A 22016-nucleotide genomic window follows, 5' to 3' on the forward strand; every position below is an offset into this window, starting at 1 on the left:
TTACAAAAGGAACCAGTCAAAAGATGAAAGCATTTCTGAATACATTGCAGAACTGCATAAACTTTCCCAGTACCGTGACTTTAGAGATGGACTTTCTGATGCATTAAGGGGCAGACTTGTATGTGACATGCATTGTCAAACACTCAAAAGAGGCTACTGTCCAAAAGAGACCTAATCTTAGAACAGGCATTGACCATTGCAATATCATTAGAGACTGCAGCAAACGATGCAGCAGAACTATGGAAAAGGAGTTTAGAATGTGAAATGCATAAAATGTCCCTGAATAGTAAGCTAAAGACATTATCGATGTGGCAGATCCTCCGATGATGCAAATGACTGTTGGTTCAAAGAAAAAATCTGCAGGAAGTGTCACAGACAAGGTCACAAAGAAAGAATTTGCAAGGCAGTCAAAAAGCACAACCTAGTGAAAAGTTTCAAACACTAAACTAAACAAATGCATAAAGTTACCGAATGTAAAACAGAATCAGACAACATAGAGTCTGCCAAAGGTGAACTGTCATGCCTAGAATTGCATAGGAAAGCAGATCACAAAATCATCTGGATCACAATAGATGTGTCTAGTGTAAAACTGAAAACTGAGCTGGATACAGGGTCAGCTTTGTCCATGATTCCAGAGGCTGACTACAACAAACTGTTTTCTAAGATACCATTAGAGAAGACCTTAGTTATGCTAAAGACTTACACAGGTGAAAAAGTATCTCCCAGAGGCAAACTGAAGGTAAATGTGATATATGGAGGCCAAACACAACAGTTAGAGCTTTATGTATTGACCAGCACTCTTTGGATGTGAATGGATGAGAAAAATCCAACTAGATTGGCACTCAAGCAAAGCTCTCAGTGTGATATCAATAGGTAATAGCAGCCAAAATGGTAGCACTAATCAGAGGCTGTCACAGCTGCTTAATGCTAATAAGAAGGTGTTTGAGAAAGGGATCGGTAAAACTCAAAGGCATGAAGACCAGAATTGAACTAGATGTAACAGCAACACCAATATTCTATAAAGCTTGTCCAGTGCCTTACTCATTATGTCCTAAAGTTGATGCTGTACTTCAGAACCTGGAGGTGTCTAGAATCCCCTTCAAGGCTGAGTGGAGTGATTGGGCCATGCCCATTGTCCTGGTATCAATGAAAGGGAAGGCCAGAGCTGTTCACAAATGTGGGGATTTCAAGGTGAGCATCAGCCCGGTGCTGTGCACTGTGCCGTAGCCCCTGCCACGAATTGAAGACATTTTTGCATCTTTGGTAGCCAAGGAGAGGTTTTCAAAGAATGACTTGTGACAAGTTTATCTGCAAATGGAGATTGAGGAGTCAAGCAGGAAGTTCCTCCCAATCAACACTCACAAGGGACTGTTCCAGTATAACTGTCTCATCTTTGGCATTGCATCAGCTCCAGCAATTTGGCAAAGAACAATGGACCAAGTGCTCCAAGATATCCCAGGAACACAATGTTGCCTTATAACATTATCGTGATTGGTAAAAATGATGACAAGCACCTCCAGATCCTTGGTAAAGTGCTTACCAGGCTGAGTGAATATGGTCTGCATGCAAAGAGAGTGAAATGTGAGTTTTCAAGAATGAAATATCATATTGTGGACATGTCATTTACAAGCATGACTTACATAAGTAACAACAGAAGATGAAAGCAGTGATTTAGGCACCCAAGCCAGAAAATATGTCATGACTCCACATGACACAAGAACAGAATTAGACCATTTGGTCCATCAAGTCTGCTATGCCATTCATTCACAACTCCCTCCTCAGCTCCACTTCCTGGCCTCCTCGTAACCTTTGATGCTGTTTCCAATCAAGAACCTATCAATCTCTGCCTTAAATACACCCAATGACCTGGCTTCCACAGCTGCTTGTGGTGATAAATTCCATAAATTCACCACTCTCTGGCAAAAGAAACTTCTAATCTCAGTTTAAAATGGATCCCCTCTACCCTGAGGCTGTGCCCTCTTGTCCTAGACTCCCCCACCATGGGAAATATTCTTTCCTCAACTACTCTGTCTTGGCCTTTCAACAACTGAAAGGTTTCAATGAGATCCCCCCATCCTTTTAAATTCCAGCAAGTACAGACCCAGAGCTATCAAATGTTCCTCATATGATAACCCTTTCCTTCCCAGAATCATCCTTGTGATCCTCCTCCGAACCCTCTCCAATGCCAGCACATCTTTTCTTTGATGAGGAGTCCAAAATTGTTCACAATACCTCAGGTCATACTTGGACCTTGTAAACTACGACCACTGGTTTCTCCCAAAGATTGCTACAGTGCTGCATCCATTGAACACACAGTTGCAGACTGAAGCAAAGTGGGAATGGTCAGAAAGATGTGAAAGATCATTCAAGGAAACAGAAACTAAGAACATCTGATGAACTCTCACCCATTATGACCCAGCCTTGCCCATCAGGCTGGCATGCAATGCATCCCCTTATGGCATTGGAGCAGTTCACAAGACAAAGGAGCAGAAGTAGGCCATTTGGCCCATCGAGTCTGCTCCGCCACTACACCATGAGCTAAACTATTCTCCCATCTAGTTCCAATTTCTGGCTTTTTCCCCATATCCCTTGATACCCTGACTAATTAGATACCTATTAATCTCCTCCTTAAACACTCTCAATGATTGGGCCTCCACAGCTGTGTGTGGCAACAAATTCCATAAATCCACGACCCTCTGGCTAAAAAAATTTCTCCTCATCTCTGTTTTAAATGGGTACCCTCTAATTCTAAGACTGTGACCTCTTGTCCTGGACTCACCCACCAAGGGAAACAGCCTTTCCACATCTACTCTGTCCAATCCTTTCAACATTCGAAATGTTTCTATGAGATCCCCTCTCATTCTTCTATACTCTAATGAATACAATCCAAGAGCCAACAAACACTCCTCATATGTTAGTGCCTGCATTCCAGGAATCATCCTAGTGAATCTTCTCTGAACTCTCTCCAACATCAGCACATCCTTTCTAAGATAGGGGGCCCAAAACTGCACACAGTATTCCAAATGGGGTCTCACAAGTGCCCCATAAGAGCCTCATCAACACTTTCCTACTCTTATACACTATTCCTCCTGAAATGATGCCAACATAGCATTCACTTTCCTTATTGCCGATCCAACCTGGTGGTTAACCTTTAGGGTATCCTACACTAGGACCTCCAAGTCCCTTTGCACTTCAGATTTTTGTATTTTCTCCCCAGTTTTGTCACACATTATGAAAGATAGATCTGAACACCCAATTCCATTTGCTTCAAGATCACTAATGAATACAGAACACAACTAAGCACAGATTGACTGTGAGTTGCTTCCTCTAGTCTGGGGAATAAAGTTGTTCCACCACTATCTCTATGGACAAAAGTTGATGCTAGTGACAGATCACCAGCCCCTTGTGTCCATTTTCCATCCCAGGAAGGAAATCCCAGTAATGACTGCTACCCAGTTACAACATTGCGCACTGTTCCTAGGAGGCCACTCTTATGACATTGAGTTCCAGTGTACCAAGCACTAGAGCAATGCTGATAGCTTGTCACGCCTTCCACTATTGGCAACTGAAGAAGAAAAGACTTCTTACTGTGACTCAGCAGAAGTATTTCATGCTGCATTGGTTGACCAGTTGCTGGTAAAAAAATTCAAAATACAAATGGAAACAAGGAATGACCCAACATTGTCAGAGGTTTATGACATCACTATGCAAGGACGGGCAGCTCAGCGTAATCCTGTGTTTCCAGAGTTCTCAGCGAGCGGAGACCAACTGTCTGTATGTCAAAGAACTCTGATGTGTGGATCTTGTGATGTGGTTCCATCTAAACTGCACACCAGAGCGCTAGAGAATCTGCATGAAGGAGGCCTGGGTATAGTCAAGATGAAGAATCTTGCCCGGAGCTACGTGTGGTGGCCGGGAATAAATAAACAGATTGAAGACTTGGCCAAAAGCTGTTTGAGATGCTACAAAGTTCAAAATGCACCTCCACAGGTGCATGGGAGTTACACCCATGGGAGTACAGTCAACACCATTGCAAAGAGTACATATCGACTTTGCTGGGATATTCACGGACTCCACGTTTCTGATTGCGGTGTATACCCATTTGAAGTGACTGGAGGTTATACCAATGAAGTCAACCACCTCAGAAAAGACTGTGTCTGCTCCGAGGACTATCTTCGCTAGAAATAGCTTACCAGAACAAAAACTGAGAGTGAGAACTGGACAACTGACGTACACAGTGGATGATGACTATCAGACACAGAGACATCATGTGGACCAGATAAAAACACACCTGAGTCGATTGCATCCATCAAAATGGACACATCACAGTCACTGAACTTACCTCTCAATGATGATCATGTCACTGACAGCAATGCGATACCAGAAACTGAGAATGTTGTCTTAGACAAGACACCTACCAAACCTGACACCACTCCACAGACCCAGAGGTGGAACGAGAACATTATCATTGACACCTGCCAAACCTCCACAGGTCCAGAGGCACTACCCTGAAAGGAAGGATACCATTCTAAAGACTGAATCTTTAGAACTGTGAAGTTGGTTATGGACTGTTTTTGTGAAAGCATGTTTATTTGGAACATGGGTTTATGAAAGGAAAATTGAATGTTTTGTACATATACAGTTTTATGTTGCACTAATCTAAAGGGAGAGGAAGTGTAATCTATGGATTTATTTCTTTTAGTGCAATGACACTCCCCGAACTATGTACTGACTGTTGCCTGCGTATACACTTTTGTCTATGCATGCACATTGCTCTCTCTGCAACGTGAATACATAAGTTAAAGCCACCACCCACGTGTGTGCTTTTATTTAATCGATATGCAGATGTGCACAACTTTTCACCTTTCATCCTTAACACATGATATTTAATCATAGTCCCACCCAACCTCAGTGGAAAAAGCCTGTTTGCATTTACCCTATCTATATCCCTCACAGTTTTGTGTACCTTTATCAAATCTTCTCCGAACCTTTCACATTCCAAGGAATAAAATCCTAACCTATTCAATCTTTCTATATAATTCACTTTCTCCAGATCCAGCAACATCCTTGTAAATTTTCCCTGTACTCTTTCAACCTTATTTAAATCTTTCCTGTAGGTAGGTGACCAAAACTGCACACAATACTCCAAATTAGGCCACACCAATGTCTTATAGAACTTCAACATAACATCCCATCTCCGGTCCTCAATGCATTGATTCATGACGGCCAATGTACCGAAACTTTCTTTACGACCGTATCTACCTGTGACACCACTTTCAATAAATTATGGACCAGTAAGTTTGGTAGATTTCATTCCCTGAAGGATGTTGGTTAGTTTAGAAGAGTCTTTAAAATAGTATGATAGTTTCATTTTCAATCAATATTGGCCTTTATTCCATTTGCATTATTTTGCACTAGCAAGGTCTGACTGCATGTGAAACAATTGTATTTGTATATTACATGAGTATTAGCTATTCCTGATTAAATCTGTAGCCCAAAGAATGTTCCTTTATCATAAATATCCTTCAGCCTGCCATGCCCATGCTGTCCAGTGAATATGTAATTATGGGTTCTTTCTAGTTCTAGGTCCATGGTTTTCTCCATCATTGCAATTCAAGAACTCATCCTGAAATTTTGTGAGAACTTCTCATTCCACCATCTCTTCAAGCAATGTGGTCCAGATTTCAAACTGTCTCTCAGTGAAAATATTGTTCCTTAGGTCCAATTTAGAACTTAACACCCAAACTTAAACTTCTTGTTGCTTGATTATACACCTCCACTATAAAGGAAAAAAAAACAATTTACCATATTATTTTTATACATCTTTCAAAATTTGTATAGCTCAGACAGGTTTCCCCAACATCCTCCATTATCAAATGTTATATTTATTGGTTTCTCCTATGCAGATTTAAACACACAAAAGATTATTGAGTGAAGTACAGCACAGAAACATGACCTTTGGCTTATCTTATCTATGTCAAGCCATTTGAACTGTCTACCCCATCTTCAAGTTTCTCAAACACTGAAGTAGAGCTCCCATGCATCACTTGTGCTGCCAGCTCATTCCACAACAGAGGACGAATCATCTCTGTACTGTTTTACAGTAGTATCTCTTCCTACTTCGCAACTGCTCCACTTCTTTTCAATTGTCATTATCAGCTTTCCATTTGCAGCAGTTTGCCAACATAGTTTTTGGGATGCCTTGCTGTGCATAAACTTGAATGATTTAACCAAGTTTTAACTATAGCTAGAGCAGTGATTCCCAATGGAGGTGGTTATTTGTGCTTAAGGGGGTGTTAGGGGAAATAGAAGTCGTCGAGGGGCATTCAGGATTCTTGGGGGAGGGAGCGGTAAGTGGCACCCTAACTTGAGGCACGAGACCTGATTGACCATTAGTAGAGCAGGCACTTCCAAAAAGAAAAAAGGATGAGGTACTAGAACACAGGAAGTGAACCTGCCGACCCAGAGGATTCCTCAAGATGTACAAAGTAACCTCGGCTTCATATGTGCAGTCCAGAACCATCTTGGGGATTATGAGACTTTACGTGATTGGTAAATTGCACTAACTGGAACAGTATAAAGGTAGCTTGCTGAACACCAGCTCTATCCCAAATAACATTCAAATTCCAATCTGAATCCTTGCCAATGTAATTTTCGCTGTTGTGATCGTTTCCATCTTCGTCTCACCATTCCTTTGCGTGCCGCTACTGTCATTCCACCTGTGTCAACTTGCTGCTGTCGTCCACATCCAATAGGCATTCCCAGTTTGTGTTAATTTTTTATTTTAATTTAGCTCTGTTAACGTCGGATAAATACATACAGCATGATCACTGAGAGTCTGAAGGCAATGAAGCCTTGAATTCTAATCCTGCTAAGAAACTACAGGTGTGTCAATATAATATACCTGCACTTTGGTTTTATTCCATTCCCATCAGATCTGCAACACTCCACATGTCTTATTTATAATACTGAACTGTCTAATGAAGCCATGAAACCTTCAAGATTGCAGAAACGCTTCTGTAAAAGACACCCTGAAAAGTCTATTTATGGTATTACTCAGTTCCAGAAGATAAAAGAAGCATTGCACACTCGAGTCATTTGGTTGAATTTTTGTCAAAGTCAAGAAGAGCTTGGGAAACAGGATTGAACTTCTATGTGGAGAAGTGGCATATCTAGCTGATCTGTATGACAAAATGAACATTCTAAAACATTCTAAATATGAAACTGCAAGGCAAGAATTTCAATTTAATCCAGGCAAAAAGTGCAGTATCCACTTTTATCAGAAAATTGGAAGTATTTAAGCAAAACATTGGGAGAAGAATGTTCTCACTGTTTCCCTGCATGGAAAATATGACACTCTCTTTCACAGATGGTGATTTGCAAGAGTGCTACTTACATCTGCAGTCAATGAGGATTTTCAGAATCAATTCAAGTAATCAAACGCTTTGGAAATTCCAGATTGGGTAATTAACCCAATTCTTTGCAAGGTGTTAAAACAGGAAGAGAGCTTGCAAGAAGAAATTATTGAAATTCAGAATGATGAAGAAGCAAAAATGCTTTTCAGAAATGTTAGCTTTTGTGGTACCTGGCTACACTTCATATAAAGTTTCTTGGGTTTTGGAGAAGAACCAAACTGCACGTCATTGGATTTCCAACCTCCTACCTTGCTGAAAGAGGCTTTAGTGCAGGGAACCTCATAGTCACAAGAAACAGAAACAGAACATTGTCTTGCATAAGGACTTCTGGCTTTTGTTGTCACAACTTGACCCAGATATTTCAACTCTTGCAAAAAGCTCAAAGATCACATTAGTATCGAAGCTGCTGTACAATGCACAGATACTGAGTAAGCCAGGTTTAAAGACAAATAAAACTTTAAAGCAGAATCATTTTTCTCATGTTAGCATATGGTAGACATGTTTTTACACTTACGGGGTGCTGGAAAGTATATTGTGCCTAAGAGGGCATTGGCAAGTAGGAAGGTGTGGCAAATATGAAATTGCATTGGGGGAGGGGGGTGTTGGGCTAAAAAAGGTTGGGAAACACTGAGCTAGAGTAACATATTTTTACCATAATTAATGCACTACTGTTGAACTCAATTGAGAGTCTCTGGAGCAGGGCACCCACATGATATACCACAATACCACAGTTGAGATGCTACATTTATTCAATAAGTCTTTGTGCACATCTTCACTTCTTTTCTGCCTCCATTTGGTGCTTTCTTCATACAACAGAGTTCCAAACTGTGTGTATTCTTTGGGCATCTATACATGGTTTAAGGAGCCTACTGTAGGCAGGCCAGACATCAGAAGCATACAGGAGGAGAGGGATCACCCAGGAGTCCTAGAGTTCAGTTATCAAATTTGAGATCTTGATCTTCATATATCTTCTGTCCATATTTACCAAATAATATATGGGTTCATTGTTGAATGGGGAAACATACAAGAACCTACATGGCCCACTTGTGCTCTGATTTATATTTTTATGGTCAAGTGTAAAAGGGAGGTGAGAGTTGATATTGGGCCACTGGAAAATAATGCTGGTGAGGTAGTAATGGGGGTAAAGAAATGGCAGATGAACTTAATGGGTACTCTGCATCTGTCTTCACTGTGGAGGACACTAGCAGTGTGCCAGAGGTCCATAAGTGTCAGGGAGCAGGAGTGAGTGCCATTGCAACTACAAAGGAAGAAGTGCTAGGCAAACTCAAAGGTCTTAAGGTGGATGAATCACCTGGACCAGATGGACTACATCCCAGATTCCTGACAGAGGTTCCTGAAGAGATAACAAATGCATTAGTTGTGATCTTTCAAGAATCACATGATTCTGGCATGATCCCAGATGACTGGAAGATTGCAGATGTCACTCTTTGAGGGAGGAAGGCAAAAGAAAGGAAATTATAGGCCAGTTAACCAAACCTCAGTGGTTGGGAAAGTGTTGGAGCCTTTATTAAGGATGAGGTTTCAGAGTACGTGGAGACTAATGATAAAATCAAAGTCAGCAAGATTTCTGTGAAGGCAAATCTTGCCTGACAAATCTATTAGGGTTCTTCAAGGAAGTAACAAGTAGGGTGGACAAAAGAGAGGCAGTGGATGTCATTTATTTGGATTTTCAGAAGGTATTTGATAAGGTGCCACACATGAGGCTGCTTAACAAGATAAAATCCTATGGCATTACAGGAAAGATATGGGCATGGATAGAGGCATGTCTGACAGGCAGGAGGCAGCGACAGGGAATTCTTTGGTTTGCTGCCAGTGACTAGTGGTGTTCCTCAGGGGTCAGTACTGGGACCGCTACTTTTCACATTGTTTGTCAATGATTTGTGGCAAAGTTTGAAGATAATACAGAGATAGGCGGAGGGGTAGGTAGTGCTGTGGAAGCAAAGTGATTGCAACAGGACTTAGGCAAATTGGAAGAATAGGCAAAAAGCAGCAGATGGAATACAGTGTTGGGAAATGTGTGATAATGCACTTTGGTAAAAGGAACAATTGTGCAGATTATTATCTAAATGGGAAGAAAATTCAAACATCAGAGATGCAGAGGGATTTCAGAGTCCTCGTGCAAGACTCCCAGAAGGTTAATTTACAGGTTGAGTCTGTGGTAAAGACGGCAAATGCAATGTTGATATTTATTTCAAGGGGAATGGAACATTAAAGCAAGGAGATAATGCTGAGCCTTTATAAGACACTAGTCAGGTCACAAACAAGGAGAAAATCTGCAGATGCTGGAGATTCGAGCAACACACCTAAAATGCTGGAGAAACTCAGCAGGCCCAAAACATCAACTGTACTTTTTTCCATAGATGCTGCCTGCCCTGCTGAGTTCCTCTAGCATCTTGGAATATTGTCAACAGTTTTGGGCTCCATATCTCAGAAAGGATGTGTTGCCATTGGAGAGAGTCCAGAGGAGGTTCACAGGGATGACTGCAGGAATGAAGGGGTTAACATATGAGGAGCATTTGGCAGCTTTGGGCCTGTACTCCCTGGAACTTAGAAGAATGTGTAGGGATCTCATTGAAACCTACCGAATGTTTAAAGGACTAAATAGGGTGGATGTGGAGAGAATATTTCCCATGATGGGGAATCCAGAACTTGAGGGTGCAGCCTCAAAATTGAGGGGTAACCTTTTAGAACAGAGGAAATGAGGATTTTCTTAAGCCAGAGAGTAGAAAATCTGTGGAATGCTCTGCCACAGACTGAGGTGGAGGCCAAGTCTGTGGGTATGTTTAAGACTGAAGTTGATAGTTTCCTGATTGGTCGGGGCATTAAACGTTATGGCAAGAAGGCAGGCGTATGGGGTTGAGTGGGATCCAGGATCAGCCATGATGAAATGGCAGCTCAGTCTCGATGGGGTGAATGGCCTGATTCTGCTCTTATGGCCTTATGGACCCTAGACCCACAGTGATATGGTTGACTGTTAACTACATCTTTTAAAAGCAAGATTCAGGGTAGATAGCAAGTAGCTCCTGTTAAGTTCTGTAGCTTCAAAACATTAAACTAATTCAAAGGAAGGCACGGGAGTCCAAAATGCGGGTCTAACTTCGAGCTTACTTTAAAAGTGGTATGCGTGTATCACATGGCAGCAGACATAAGCAATTCGCATATTTATACATATAACTGAGAATGAATTGTTTAAAGGAACAAGAATGTGCAGATACTCAAGAAATACTCAAGATTACTCAAGTATTACAAAAATATTAAACACATAAAAGATCACTTGACAACAGTTCCCAAAATAACAATTCTATGAAATACAAGAACTGTCAAACTCAACTTTTTTTGAGACTCACTCTATTAAGCTTTAGTATTCTGTAGTTCTAAATACAGCAGGACACTTAGATCCTGACACAAAATCTTTGCAAAGACGTGTATAAATTCCCTTTTGTTTTGATAAGGACTTATTAACAAATAGACCAATACTTACTGTCTGCATCAAAAATCATGCCCAACCAAATGGTTTTAGACTGCATATTCTTTTTCAATTGATCAACAATGAATTTATTTTCCGTTTCACTAAGTACACTGACAATATTGGCACCTGGAACACAAAAGTAGATGTAATTTGTCAGAAATCAAATCAAATAAAATAAAGTTTGAATAACTTATTTCAAAACAAAACTTGCTTACTCTGAAACTGGACTTAATAAATGAGCTTGTCTGTATTCCTTAATATTTGTAGTTAACACGTCTTTCAAGACTGAAAAGTTAGAATGAACTAAAATCTGTGATTTTGTAATGAATTATATTTCCATACTTTAAGCAACACTTCAATTCAAAATGATGCACAGAGAATGGGCGTTATAGCTCAATGATTAATTTGAAAAACAAGAAGTCAATCACACTGTAAAACTTAAACAAGACTTTTTACAAAAAAAGATTGAAAGATACTGACCTCAGTAAGGAGTACACAAACCACTGAAAGTTAAAAAATGGAATTAGGAAGGCAAACAGTGCAATGACTTTTATTTCAAGAGGATTCAGAAAAAGAGTAAAGATGTCCTACTGAAATTATGCAATGCAAATGTTCCTGAAAAATATATTTAGTTCTAATCTACAACTCAAGGAGGATAGATCTATGATAAAGAGGTTGTAACAAAGGCTCACCAGATTCCTGAGGTGAACAATATATCCTCTGAGGAGAGATTAATCAATATTCTCTAGAGTTTAGAGGACTAAATGATGATCTCATTGAATAACACAAAATTCTTACCAGGAACAGAAACAAATTAAGGGATGATGTTTCCCCAGCCTGTGTGCCTAGAACAAGAGACTGCGGTCTTAAAATAAGCATTAGTCATTCTGAGGCGAGAAGAAACTCCTTCAGCCTGAGGGTATTGAACATTTTAAACCCTCTAGCCACCACAGCTGTAGGGATCAAGATACTGAGCATCTTCAAGGTAGTGAATTGATAAACATTAGATAGGGAAATTAAAGGACATGAGATTGATACAGGAAAGTGGCACGGACATTAAAAATATGGACATTATCTTGTTGAATTGCAGAACAGGCTCAAAGAGTCAAATGGAATACCCCTGCTTTTATTTCTTATTTTCATTTCTGTTATTCAGGACTCAGAATCTTTAAGAAGTCCTTTGACGATTTGTCATTTTATCCATTTCTGCCTCTGAAACCACTGGTGATGTTAGTCTCTTAAGACTATGAGACCATAAGATATAGGAACAGAATGAGGCCACTTGTCTCACCAAGTCTTCTCCGGCATTTCATTATGGCTGACCTATTTTCCCTCTCAGCCCCAGTCTCCTGCTTTCTCCCCGTATACCTTCATGCCCCGACTAATCAAAAACTTATCAAACTGCCTTAAATATACGGAAAGACTCGGCCTCCAAAGCAGCCTCTATCAACAAATTCCACAGGTTCACCACCTGCTGGCTGAAGAAATTCCTCCATCTCTGTTCTAAAAGGATGTCCGGATGTCCCTGTATTCTGAGGCTGTGTCTTCAACTCCCCCCGCCCCCCCCCCCCACCATAGGAAACATCCTCTCCACATCTACTCTATTGAGGCCCTTCAACATTCGATAGGTTTCATGCTTCTGAATTCATTAAACATTCCTCATACGATTAGCCTTTCAATCCCAGAATCATTTTTGTGAACCTCTTTTCAACCCTCTCCATTATCAGCAACTCCTTTCTTAGATAAGGGAGCCAAAACTTGTTACAATACTCCAAGTGAGGCCTCACCAGTCCTTCATAAAGCCTCAATATTGCATCCTTGCTTTTATATTCTAGTCCTCTCAAAATGAATGCTAACATTGTATTTGCCTTCCTCTCCACTGACTAAATGTGCAGAAGAAATACAAGTTACCATTCAAAAGTATTTTGCTTGATCATTCAAATAAGGCTAAAAGAAATTTTTACCAATATCTTTGCAATACTCCTGTGCTTCTTCCATTTCATAGCCACTTCCTTGAGTTGGAAAAAAGGAGTACCATTTGTTTTCAAATGGAATCCACGTTACATCACAACCTTTAGAAAAGAAGAGAAAGATACGTATAGTCTGAGATTTCCAACATTAAATTTTGTGCATTTGAAGCTTTTGTTGTAAGTCAGGATTCAAATTTCTTGTGATTGTAATGATATACTCATATCCTCCATTAACATGAATTAGGGTGACAATGAGGACATTACACTTAGTTCAGTAACTACATTCCAAACCTACATTGCAGCAACCAGCAGTGCGTGGTACTATTAATCAACAAACTTCTTATTAGTGGCAGTGAATAACTCAGAGAACCATTAAAGTTGTTCTCAGGCAATTTCAAGTGATTATTAAATTATATTTTCTAAACTATTGGTATCACAGATGCTTACAGTAAAAAACGAAACCATGCAGCTTAGCAGGTGAAATCTGGGACTTTGCTCAGAGTCCAAAAGCAGTGCCAGTGTTCTGCTTTCTCTTACCAATCCTTGCTTCACGCGAATGTTAACTACCTCTGGTGGTAATCATTTTGTTTGATGAGTCTCAGCATTAAATCCAAGTTTCTTCCCCGCTCTTAATGAAAATTATAAAATTAATTTCCAATCTTCATATCCAACCTGAATTAATCTCAAAATATTTCATAAATTCAATTTCTGTATTGGACATGAAGTGGGATTGTGATGGTTACCAACTTTTTCTCAAATTTTTTTTTTACAGCTGCACCAACCAAACATTACTCTGAGCAGGAAATTTTTATGTGGCCCGAAAACTGCTCTGCACTTTATATTAACATTATATGAAACAAAATTCTAGCTGCATGGCAACAAAGGCTATGTGCGCAGGAGCATTTCAATAACTGCGGGGCCACATTCCCGTGCGGCTTAGAGTGAACTCTGTTGGAGACCTTAATGAATACAGAAAGCCCTTATTCAAATCCTACTACAGTAGCTGGAAATTCTAATTCTGTTAATTATAAAAGAATATTAAGTTATCAAGCCGTCTCATTAATGGCAACTATTAAACTGCCACATTGTTGCAAAGATCCATCTGATTTACTAATATTGATTACAGAAGAGAATCTGCCCTCCTTGTCCAAAGAGTCCTTCAGTAGATTCCCAAGCTACAACGTTTGATTCCTAGCTGCTCAGTCTGTATGAAGATAAAGTCCTATCTACAAAATGAAGAACTGAGTACATCAAATTGTGCTCAGGAACAATCCACAAAACCGGGGATCCAATGGTAGCAATAAAAATAATCCAAAATCTATAACCCCATGACCTAACACTATATAATCAGTGTGGAAAGAGGCCAACCCTGAGTTCAGTGAGGTGGTGCAGAGTTCCAGGAAACATCTCAAATTATCTGCCAAGCTGGAATATCTTGTAAAACAGGAAAACATTGTGTTTGGAACAACTCAGCAATTGAGTTGAAATAAATAATAGAAAGGTAAGGTTCACTTAATTATGTAAAAATAGAGCCTATTAGATTATCCTCATTTCCAAGCTCCTGCTCACTGCCTTTTTCTGCCCTCTCATCAGGCACAAAATAGAAAAGCCAGAAAACACATTCTACCAGGCTCAAGGACAGCTTCTATACCGCTGTTATAAGACTATTGAATGGTCCCCCAGTACAACAAGCCAGACTCGTAAGATCACAATCTACCGTGCACCTTACTGACTTGACTGCACTCTTTTACTGTAACTATGTATTCTGCCATCTTTTATTGTTTTCCCTTGAACTAAATGCACTGATGGGATGAAATGATCTGTATGGATAACTTGCCAGTTTTTCCACTGTACCTCAGTATATATGATAGTAAACTAATTTACCAGCAATGTAAGTCATGGCTCTTAAGTGGTCATCGAGCAGCTTTAAATCACCTGCCTTTTGAGTGGAAAATCCTACAAAAGGTAGTGGATTCAGCTCAGCACTTCACAGGTAAAGCCCTCCCAACCATTGAGCACATCTACATGAAACATTGCAGTAGAAAAGCAGATCCATCATCAAAGATCCTCACCACCCAGGCCACATTCTTTTCTCACTGCTGCCATCAGGTAGAAGGTACAAATGCCTCAGGACTCGCACCACCAGGTTCAAGAACAGTTACTACCCCTCAACCATCAGGTCCTTGAACAAAAGGGGAAAACCACAATCATTGTATTTCTGGTGTTCCCACAACAGATGGGGTCACTGTAAGGACCCTTTATCTTGTTATGTCATACTCATTATTCACTGCTATTTATTTATACTTGCATTTGCACAGTTTGTTGCTCATTGATCCTGTTTACAGTTACTGTTCTATAGATTTGCTAAGTATGCCCGCAGGAAAAAAGAACCTTAGGGTTGTATGTGGTGATATGTATGTACTTTGATAATAAATTTTACTTTGAACTTTTAGTTCTTTTTCTGTTTTTGCCTTACATTTATCTCTTATAAGTAAGGTTACAACATTAAAAACCTATTACACTAATAACTGTTCCTTCAATGGTGTATTATTTCATTCTATCACAGAAATTCTCTTTGTTCTACCAATTGTACTTCCGCACCCTCTGTACTGCATATATCAAATAGGTTTCTCTCTGTCTAATCTGACACTTCACTTGAGATGCCAATCTGTTTCTCTTCTCACAAATGCTGCTTGATCTGCGGAGTTTTTCTAAAATCATTTTGTCTTTTCACATGCTCCAACTCTGATTGACAAGAATAGGTGGTTAAATTTATCTCTTATTGCACATGGCCGCTGTATGGCACTTTTTTGGCACAAGTGTTACTTGCATTTGTCAGCACATGGCTGAATGCTCATTTGCTGTGGAACTGGACATCACATGGGTAACATCCCCGTTTCTCACCTGATAATGGAAGAAAGGATTCACAGAAGAAATTTAGTTAAAATTGATCCCCCACCATTAACATTCTAGGGTTCACCATTGATTAGAAACTTAACTGCACCAGCCACATGAATACCGTGAAGAGAAGAGCAGTTCAGTTTGTATCCTGCTGCGACTAAATAATCTACAAAACGTTTCCATCACCTACACACCAAGAGTCACGAATGTTTTGAATCAGCCTCTGCCAGTTAGCAGTCTAACTGGCTGCAGCACCATCTGGTGGGGGGAGGGGGAGGGGGATTGGTCACTGAAATAAGCTGCAGAAGGTTGTAAACTCACTCAGCTCCATCATGGGCACCAGCCTCCCCAACATCCAGGTCATCTTCAAGGATACCTCAAGAAGGTGGCATCTGTCATTAAGGATCCCCATCCCCTAGGACATGCCCTCTTCTCATTACTACCATCAGGAAGAAGGTACAGGAGCCTGAAGTCACACACTCAACAATTCAGGAGCAGCTTCTTCCCCTCTGCCGTCAGATTTCATATAAAAAACAATAAATTTCATGACATATGCCACTGATATTAAACCTGCCTCTGATTCTTATGTAGATGATTACAATTACACACAAAGTAAATGCTATTGAGGACAAAGAAACATGCTTGATTTGTATGTATCGTTCAAAATAAAATAAAATTTGCTAAATGACAAATATATGATGCCTTCAGTGTGTAGTGTCTAGAAAATGTACTGGTTTTTCACTCAAGCTGCTTGAAGTGTGCCCCCCATTTCACAACCTGTGGTGTGAAGGAGGTAGCAAGCTCTCGAACACTACTCACTGCGGATCCCCCCCAACCACCACACATTATCATCCTTTGGCTTTATTGGACCCAAACCCTGATCCTTGCTCCAGACAGCCGTGTAGAAGTATCTTCACCAGACGAACTGCAGAGTTTGAAGAAGGCATTTTACCACCACTTTCTCAAAGCAATTACAAGTGGGTAACAGAGTTTGTCCTTGTCAGAAATGTTCTGATTCTATAAAAACACAATACCACCACCAGAGAAGTGTTGCCTTCTCCTCAATGCTTCTTTAAGCACTCCAAGGACGTTTTCCTGTGATCCCCTGGCCCTTTCTTCTATTTCCATTAACATTGAGGCCCCAATCTTTCCACAAGAAGAAATAACAGGCAGGATAGACAAAAGAGAGTCAGTGGATGTTGTTTACTTGGATTTTCAGAAAGCCTTTGACAAGGTGCTGATAAACAAGATAATTAAAGCCCATGGTATTGCAGGAAGCATGCTAACATGAAAAGAAGATTGGATGACTGGCAGGAGACAAAGAGTGGGGATAAAACGGGTCATTTTGGGTTGGCTGCTGGTGGCTTGTGGAGTTCCACAGGGGTTGGTGTTGGAACTGCTTCTTTTCACACTGTACATTGATGATTTGAATGATAGATTTGTTGGTTTTGTGGCCAAGCTTGCAGACAATACAGAGATCATTGGAAGGGTAGGTAGTGTTGAGGAAGTAGGGAGTCTGCAGGGGGACTTAGATTAGGAGACTGGGCAAAGGTTGTAGATAGAATATAGTGGTAGGGATGTGAATGCTCATGTACTTTGGTAGAAGGAATAAAGGCACAGGTTATTTTCTAAACAGTGGAAAAAATTCATTAATCAGAAGTGCAAAGGGACTTGGGAGCCTTCATACAGGATTCCATACAGGCTAACTTGTAGATTGAGTTGCTGGTAGGAAGGCAAATGGGATAGCATTCATTTCAAGAGGACTAGAATATAAAAGCAAGGATGTAATGCTGAGGCTTTATAAGGTATAGGTCAGGCCACAATTGGAATACAGTGAGCAGTCTTGAGCCCTATCTCTAAGAAACGATGTACTGCCACTGGAGACAATCCAGAGGAAGTTCACGAGAATGATTCTGGGAATGAAAGGTTTAATGTATGATGAAAGTCTGATGGCTCTGTATCTGTACTTGCTGGAGTTGAGAAGAATGGGGGGGGGGGGAATCTCACTGAAATCTATTGAATATTGAACGGCCTATACAAAGTGGATGTGGAGAGGATGTTTCCTATAGTGGGCATGTCTAGGACCAATGGGCACAGCTCAGTAAAGATGTCCATTTAGAACAGAGATGAGGAGGAATTTTGTTAGCCAGATGGTGGTGAATCTTTGGAATTCATTGCCACAGGCAGCTCTGGAGGCCAAGTCATTGGATATATTTAAAGAGGTGCTTTACAGGTTTTTGATTAGTAAGGGCATCAAAGATTACAGAGAGAAGGCAGGAGAATGGGGTTGAGAGGGATAATAACATTGGCCATGAGGGAATAGCAAAACAGACTTGATGGGCCAAATTCCCTAATTCTGCCCCAATGTCCCATGGTCTCCTGCCTCAATCCTCTCTTAGCTGGATCTATTTATCACCTTCCATACTTACCAGAGTTCAGTATTTGTATCTCATCACACTTCAACCTCCCTCTCTTTACGATCAACCAACTATCCCTTGGCTCCTCTGCCACCCAACTCCACCCCGACCCCTGGATCGATCGGCCCCTCATATCTCACTCCACCTAACACCCCCTCCCCCTCTTTCCTTCTCCCCTCATTGCCTGAAACATCGACTATCCCCTTCACTCCACAGATACTGGCTGAAAGAGACAAGAGTTCCTTTTTTTTTGTTTTGCATAGAGATAGCGTCTCTACCAAAGGAGGTGTAAGGTGCTCCTTCCCTCCGTTAGCCTGCACGTCACCTTTCGGCAGGGTGTAGCACCTGCTTAGCCCCCCACCCCCGATCAGTGTCACATGAAACCACGGGAGCAGGTGGTGGACGGTCGTATGAGCAGCTGGTGTATATCACAAGTCCTGGTTACGCGACCACTAAGACCAGGCAGACAGTCTCTGAAGAGTGTTGATAATGGCTGAGTTCACTCATCTTGTAAAGGCTCTGCGCAGAAGGCAATAGCAAACCACTTATGTAGAAAAATTTGCCAAGAACTACCAGGGTTATGGAAAGACCACGATCGTCTGCATCTTACGACATAGCACACGACGAACGAACGAGCCCCCTGGGCTCTCCCTCCTGCAGCATCACTATCATTTCTGTCAGTCTCTCTGTTTCCATCCAATCACAGATCTTCCTCTAGCAGTGCCAATCTTTTCGCTTCCCTCCAAGCCCTAACACAGGGTCTCAGTCCAAAACATTTGGACATACTTTCAGCCTGTTTGTTTCAGATCCCAGTATCCACAGTATTATTTGTCCTCACTGATAATTGTTTAATCTCCGTAACTTTAAAACAGCTATTTTCTCCCCAGCTCCAACTGAAGTCATAGGCCTGAAACGCCGTTTCTCCCTCACCAGACTGACTGATGAATACATGCAGACTTTTCTAATTCAAACGAATCTTTCACCGTTGGAGGGCGTCAAACACAGCAAGCGTCCCTGCTTCCAATTCCGCGTAATGTTTGCAATTGTAAACGGAATGACAACTGCCGCATCGTGACGTACGTTAGAAAACAAGAACCTCTGAATGACTCAGAAATGTCTGAAAAATCAGAGTAATTTTCAGTTGAGGATGGGTGGGTGGTCCGAACATAATTGCACAGACCAAACCACGAATGGCGACTGCAGCTTGTTAACTTTGCACAAGAGTACGACTTCCAAAGGTTGGGGTGGGGGGTGGTGTTTGCTTTCGCAGCACGGATAGAGCACACAAAAATCCCGACGGAATAAGAGAACAAATAAAAGTTAAGAATTTACCCGGTATGTTAGCGGAAGATGCGGAGAAAAGGCAGAACGCACTCAAAAAAACAATGCCAAAAGCTGGTAATGTTTTCACGTCCATAGTTCAATCTCCGGACTTTTCATGGGATCGGAAAAGGGCTGCACTGTGCCATAACCATGAACATTTGAACTTCAGATGCGTCATGTCTGCGTTGCCGTGTAATATTTTGCAAAACGCATCTGCGAAAAAAACCCACCAAGTCATTGAGCGGAAATGCTGATTAATTAAACAAAATAGTGCTGGAATTTCAACAGATAAACACACCTTATTGGAAAAATTTCAAATCTTTCCGTTAAGTATTTTTTTTTCGGGCATGTTGATTGGTCTTTATGATGCCATTGGAAGTTGATCGAATAGTTTCCTAAACCCAAGAAGAGAATTAAACCCTCCGAATTTTACGGCGAGCTCTTCGTCTGAATAGAAAAAAATACTAGCTTGAAAGTTAAACTATTTTTTGTGTTTCCAAATTTGCATTACGAGTATTTGAAGTGAATTGGTCTCTGCCCTTAAATTTCATTCTTGAAGCGTGAAATCTGACACGCGTTTATCCCCTGGTCCATCGATTAAGATGGATGCACCGCCCTGAATATTATGCTCTGAGTGGTCAAGCGTGGAAAGGCTAAGCTTTCACCAGACTCTGTGTGCTGATGAATGCCAGTCCAAATTTGCAATAAATTAGGAGAAGTACAAAATGGCAACCCGTTTCAGAAGGCGAGCGAAAAGAATTGAACTGAGCAACTAGATTGAATTTGATTGGAAAAGAAATAGATGGGGATGAAAATATCTTGTTCCTGTCCATGTTTTTTCTGGCCTTTGTTTCCAACATTTCTGTCCAGAATGATTCAAAAAGAGTGTCAGAGTAAGGCAGGTCTCCCCGTTACTGTGATCATCCAGTTTTCACGGGTGCCCATTCAGCTCAAACATGGAAAAAACTTGTCTGGCTAAAGGTTTTCTCAAATACATAATCTAGAAATCTGAAGTAATGAACAGAAAGTACCAGTAATACTCAGGTCAGGCAGTATTTACAGTCACTGTTTTGGGTTCAGAATTAAACGTCCCGACATTACAGAAATTCTTCACCCCTGAAGAAAAAAGTGTAGCAATAGGCACTTGTTTTGGTCCCAGGTGGACCTACCCTTTTGTGGGAAACATGGAATTCGTCCTACTTGGGGCCAATTTGTCAGGTATAACTATCACTAAATGGGTGCTCTTTCCTGCTTTCATAAGCAACTCATGTTTCATTACTTTCCCAACAACTCTCACCTTCACATTTCCACCTCTTCGCTTTCTGGACCTTTGTGTCATCAACAAACAAAGTTCAGAAACAAAGGTTCTGAACTTAAAGAAGGGTAACTTTGAAGGTATGAGACGTGAATTAGCTAAGATAGACTGGCAAATGATACTTAAAGGGTTGACAGTGGATATGTAATGGCAAGCATTTAAAGATCGCATGGATGAACTACAACAATTGTTCATCCCAGTTTGGCAAAAGAATAAACCAGGGAAGGTAGTGCACCCGTGGCTGACAAGGGAAATTAGGGATAGTATCAAGTCCAACGAAGAAACATATAAATTAGCAAAAAGAAGCAGCACACCTGAGGACTGGGAGAAATTCAGAGACCAGCAGAGGAGGACAAAGGGCTTCATTAGGAAAGGGAAAAAAGATTATGAGAGAAAGCTGGCAGGGAACATAAAAACTGACTGTAAAAGCTTTTATAGATACATGAAAATAAAAAGATTGGTCAAGACAAATGTAGGTCCTTTACAGTCAGAAACAGGTGAATTGATCATAGGGAACAAAGACATGGCAGACCAATTGAATAACTACTTTGGTTCTGTCTTCACTAAGGAGGACATAAATAATCTTCCGGAAATAGTAAGGGACCGAGGGTCTAGTGAGATGGAGGAACTGAGGGAAATACATGTTAGTAGGGAAGTGGTGTTAAGAAAATTGAAGGGATTAAAGGCAGATAAATCCCCAGGGCCAGATGGTCTGCATCTCAGAGTGCTTAAGGAAGTAGCCCAAGAAATAGTGGATGCATTAGTGATAATTTTTCAAAACTCCTTAGATTCTGGATTAGTTCCTGAGGATTGGAGGGTGGCTAATGTAACCCCACTTTTTAAAAAAGGAGGGAGAGAGAAACCAGCGAATTATAGACCGGTTAGCCTGACATCAGTGGTGGAGAAAATGCTAGAGTCGGTTATCAAAGATGTGATAACAGCACATTTGGAAAGAGGTGAAATCACCGGACAAAGTCAGCATGGATTTGTGGAAGGAAAATCATGTCTGACGAATCTTATAGAATTTTTTGAAGATGTAACTAGTAGAGTGGATAGTGGAGAGTCAATGGATGTGGTATATTTAGATTTTCAAAAGGCTTTTGACAAGGTCCCACACAGGAGATTAGTGTGCAAACTTAAAGCACACGGTATTGGGGGTATGGTATTGATGTGGATAGAGAATTG

The 22016-nt window shown here is 40.8% G+C and overlaps 1 protein-coding gene and 1 long non-coding RNA gene across 3 annotated transcripts in view; one reads left to right on the forward strand and one right to left on the reverse strand.

Moving 5' to 3' along the window:
- cd302 (CD302 molecule) overlaps positions 1-19691 on the reverse strand; it is a 34212-nt gene extending 14521 nt beyond the window's left edge. The window contains exons 1-3 of one of the 2 annotated variants that reach the window (XM_073047391.1): positions 19526-19691; positions 12870-12977; positions 10918-11031 (exon numbers count right to left, since the gene is read on the reverse strand). In XM_073047391.1, coding sequence (XP_072903492.1) covers positions 10918-11031; positions 12870-12977; positions 19526-19610 — 307 coding nt within the window. In that variant the 5' untranslated portion in view covers positions 19611-19691. The remainder of the gene's footprint in view (positions 1-10917; positions 11032-12869; positions 12978-19525) is intronic. The other variant, XM_073047390.1, reaches the window with a different exon arrangement.
- Positions 1-22016, forward strand: part of LOC140728531 (uncharacterized) — a 66539-nt gene that overhangs the window by 31717 nt on the left and 12806 nt on the right. The window lies entirely within an intron of this gene.

Source organism: Hemitrygon akajei, chromosome 5 (genome assembly GCF_048418815.1).
Source record: "Hemitrygon akajei chromosome 5, sHemAka1.3, whole genome shotgun sequence".
Lineage (NCBI taxonomy): Eukaryota > Metazoa > Chordata > Chondrichthyes > Myliobatiformes > Dasyatidae > Hemitrygon > Hemitrygon akajei.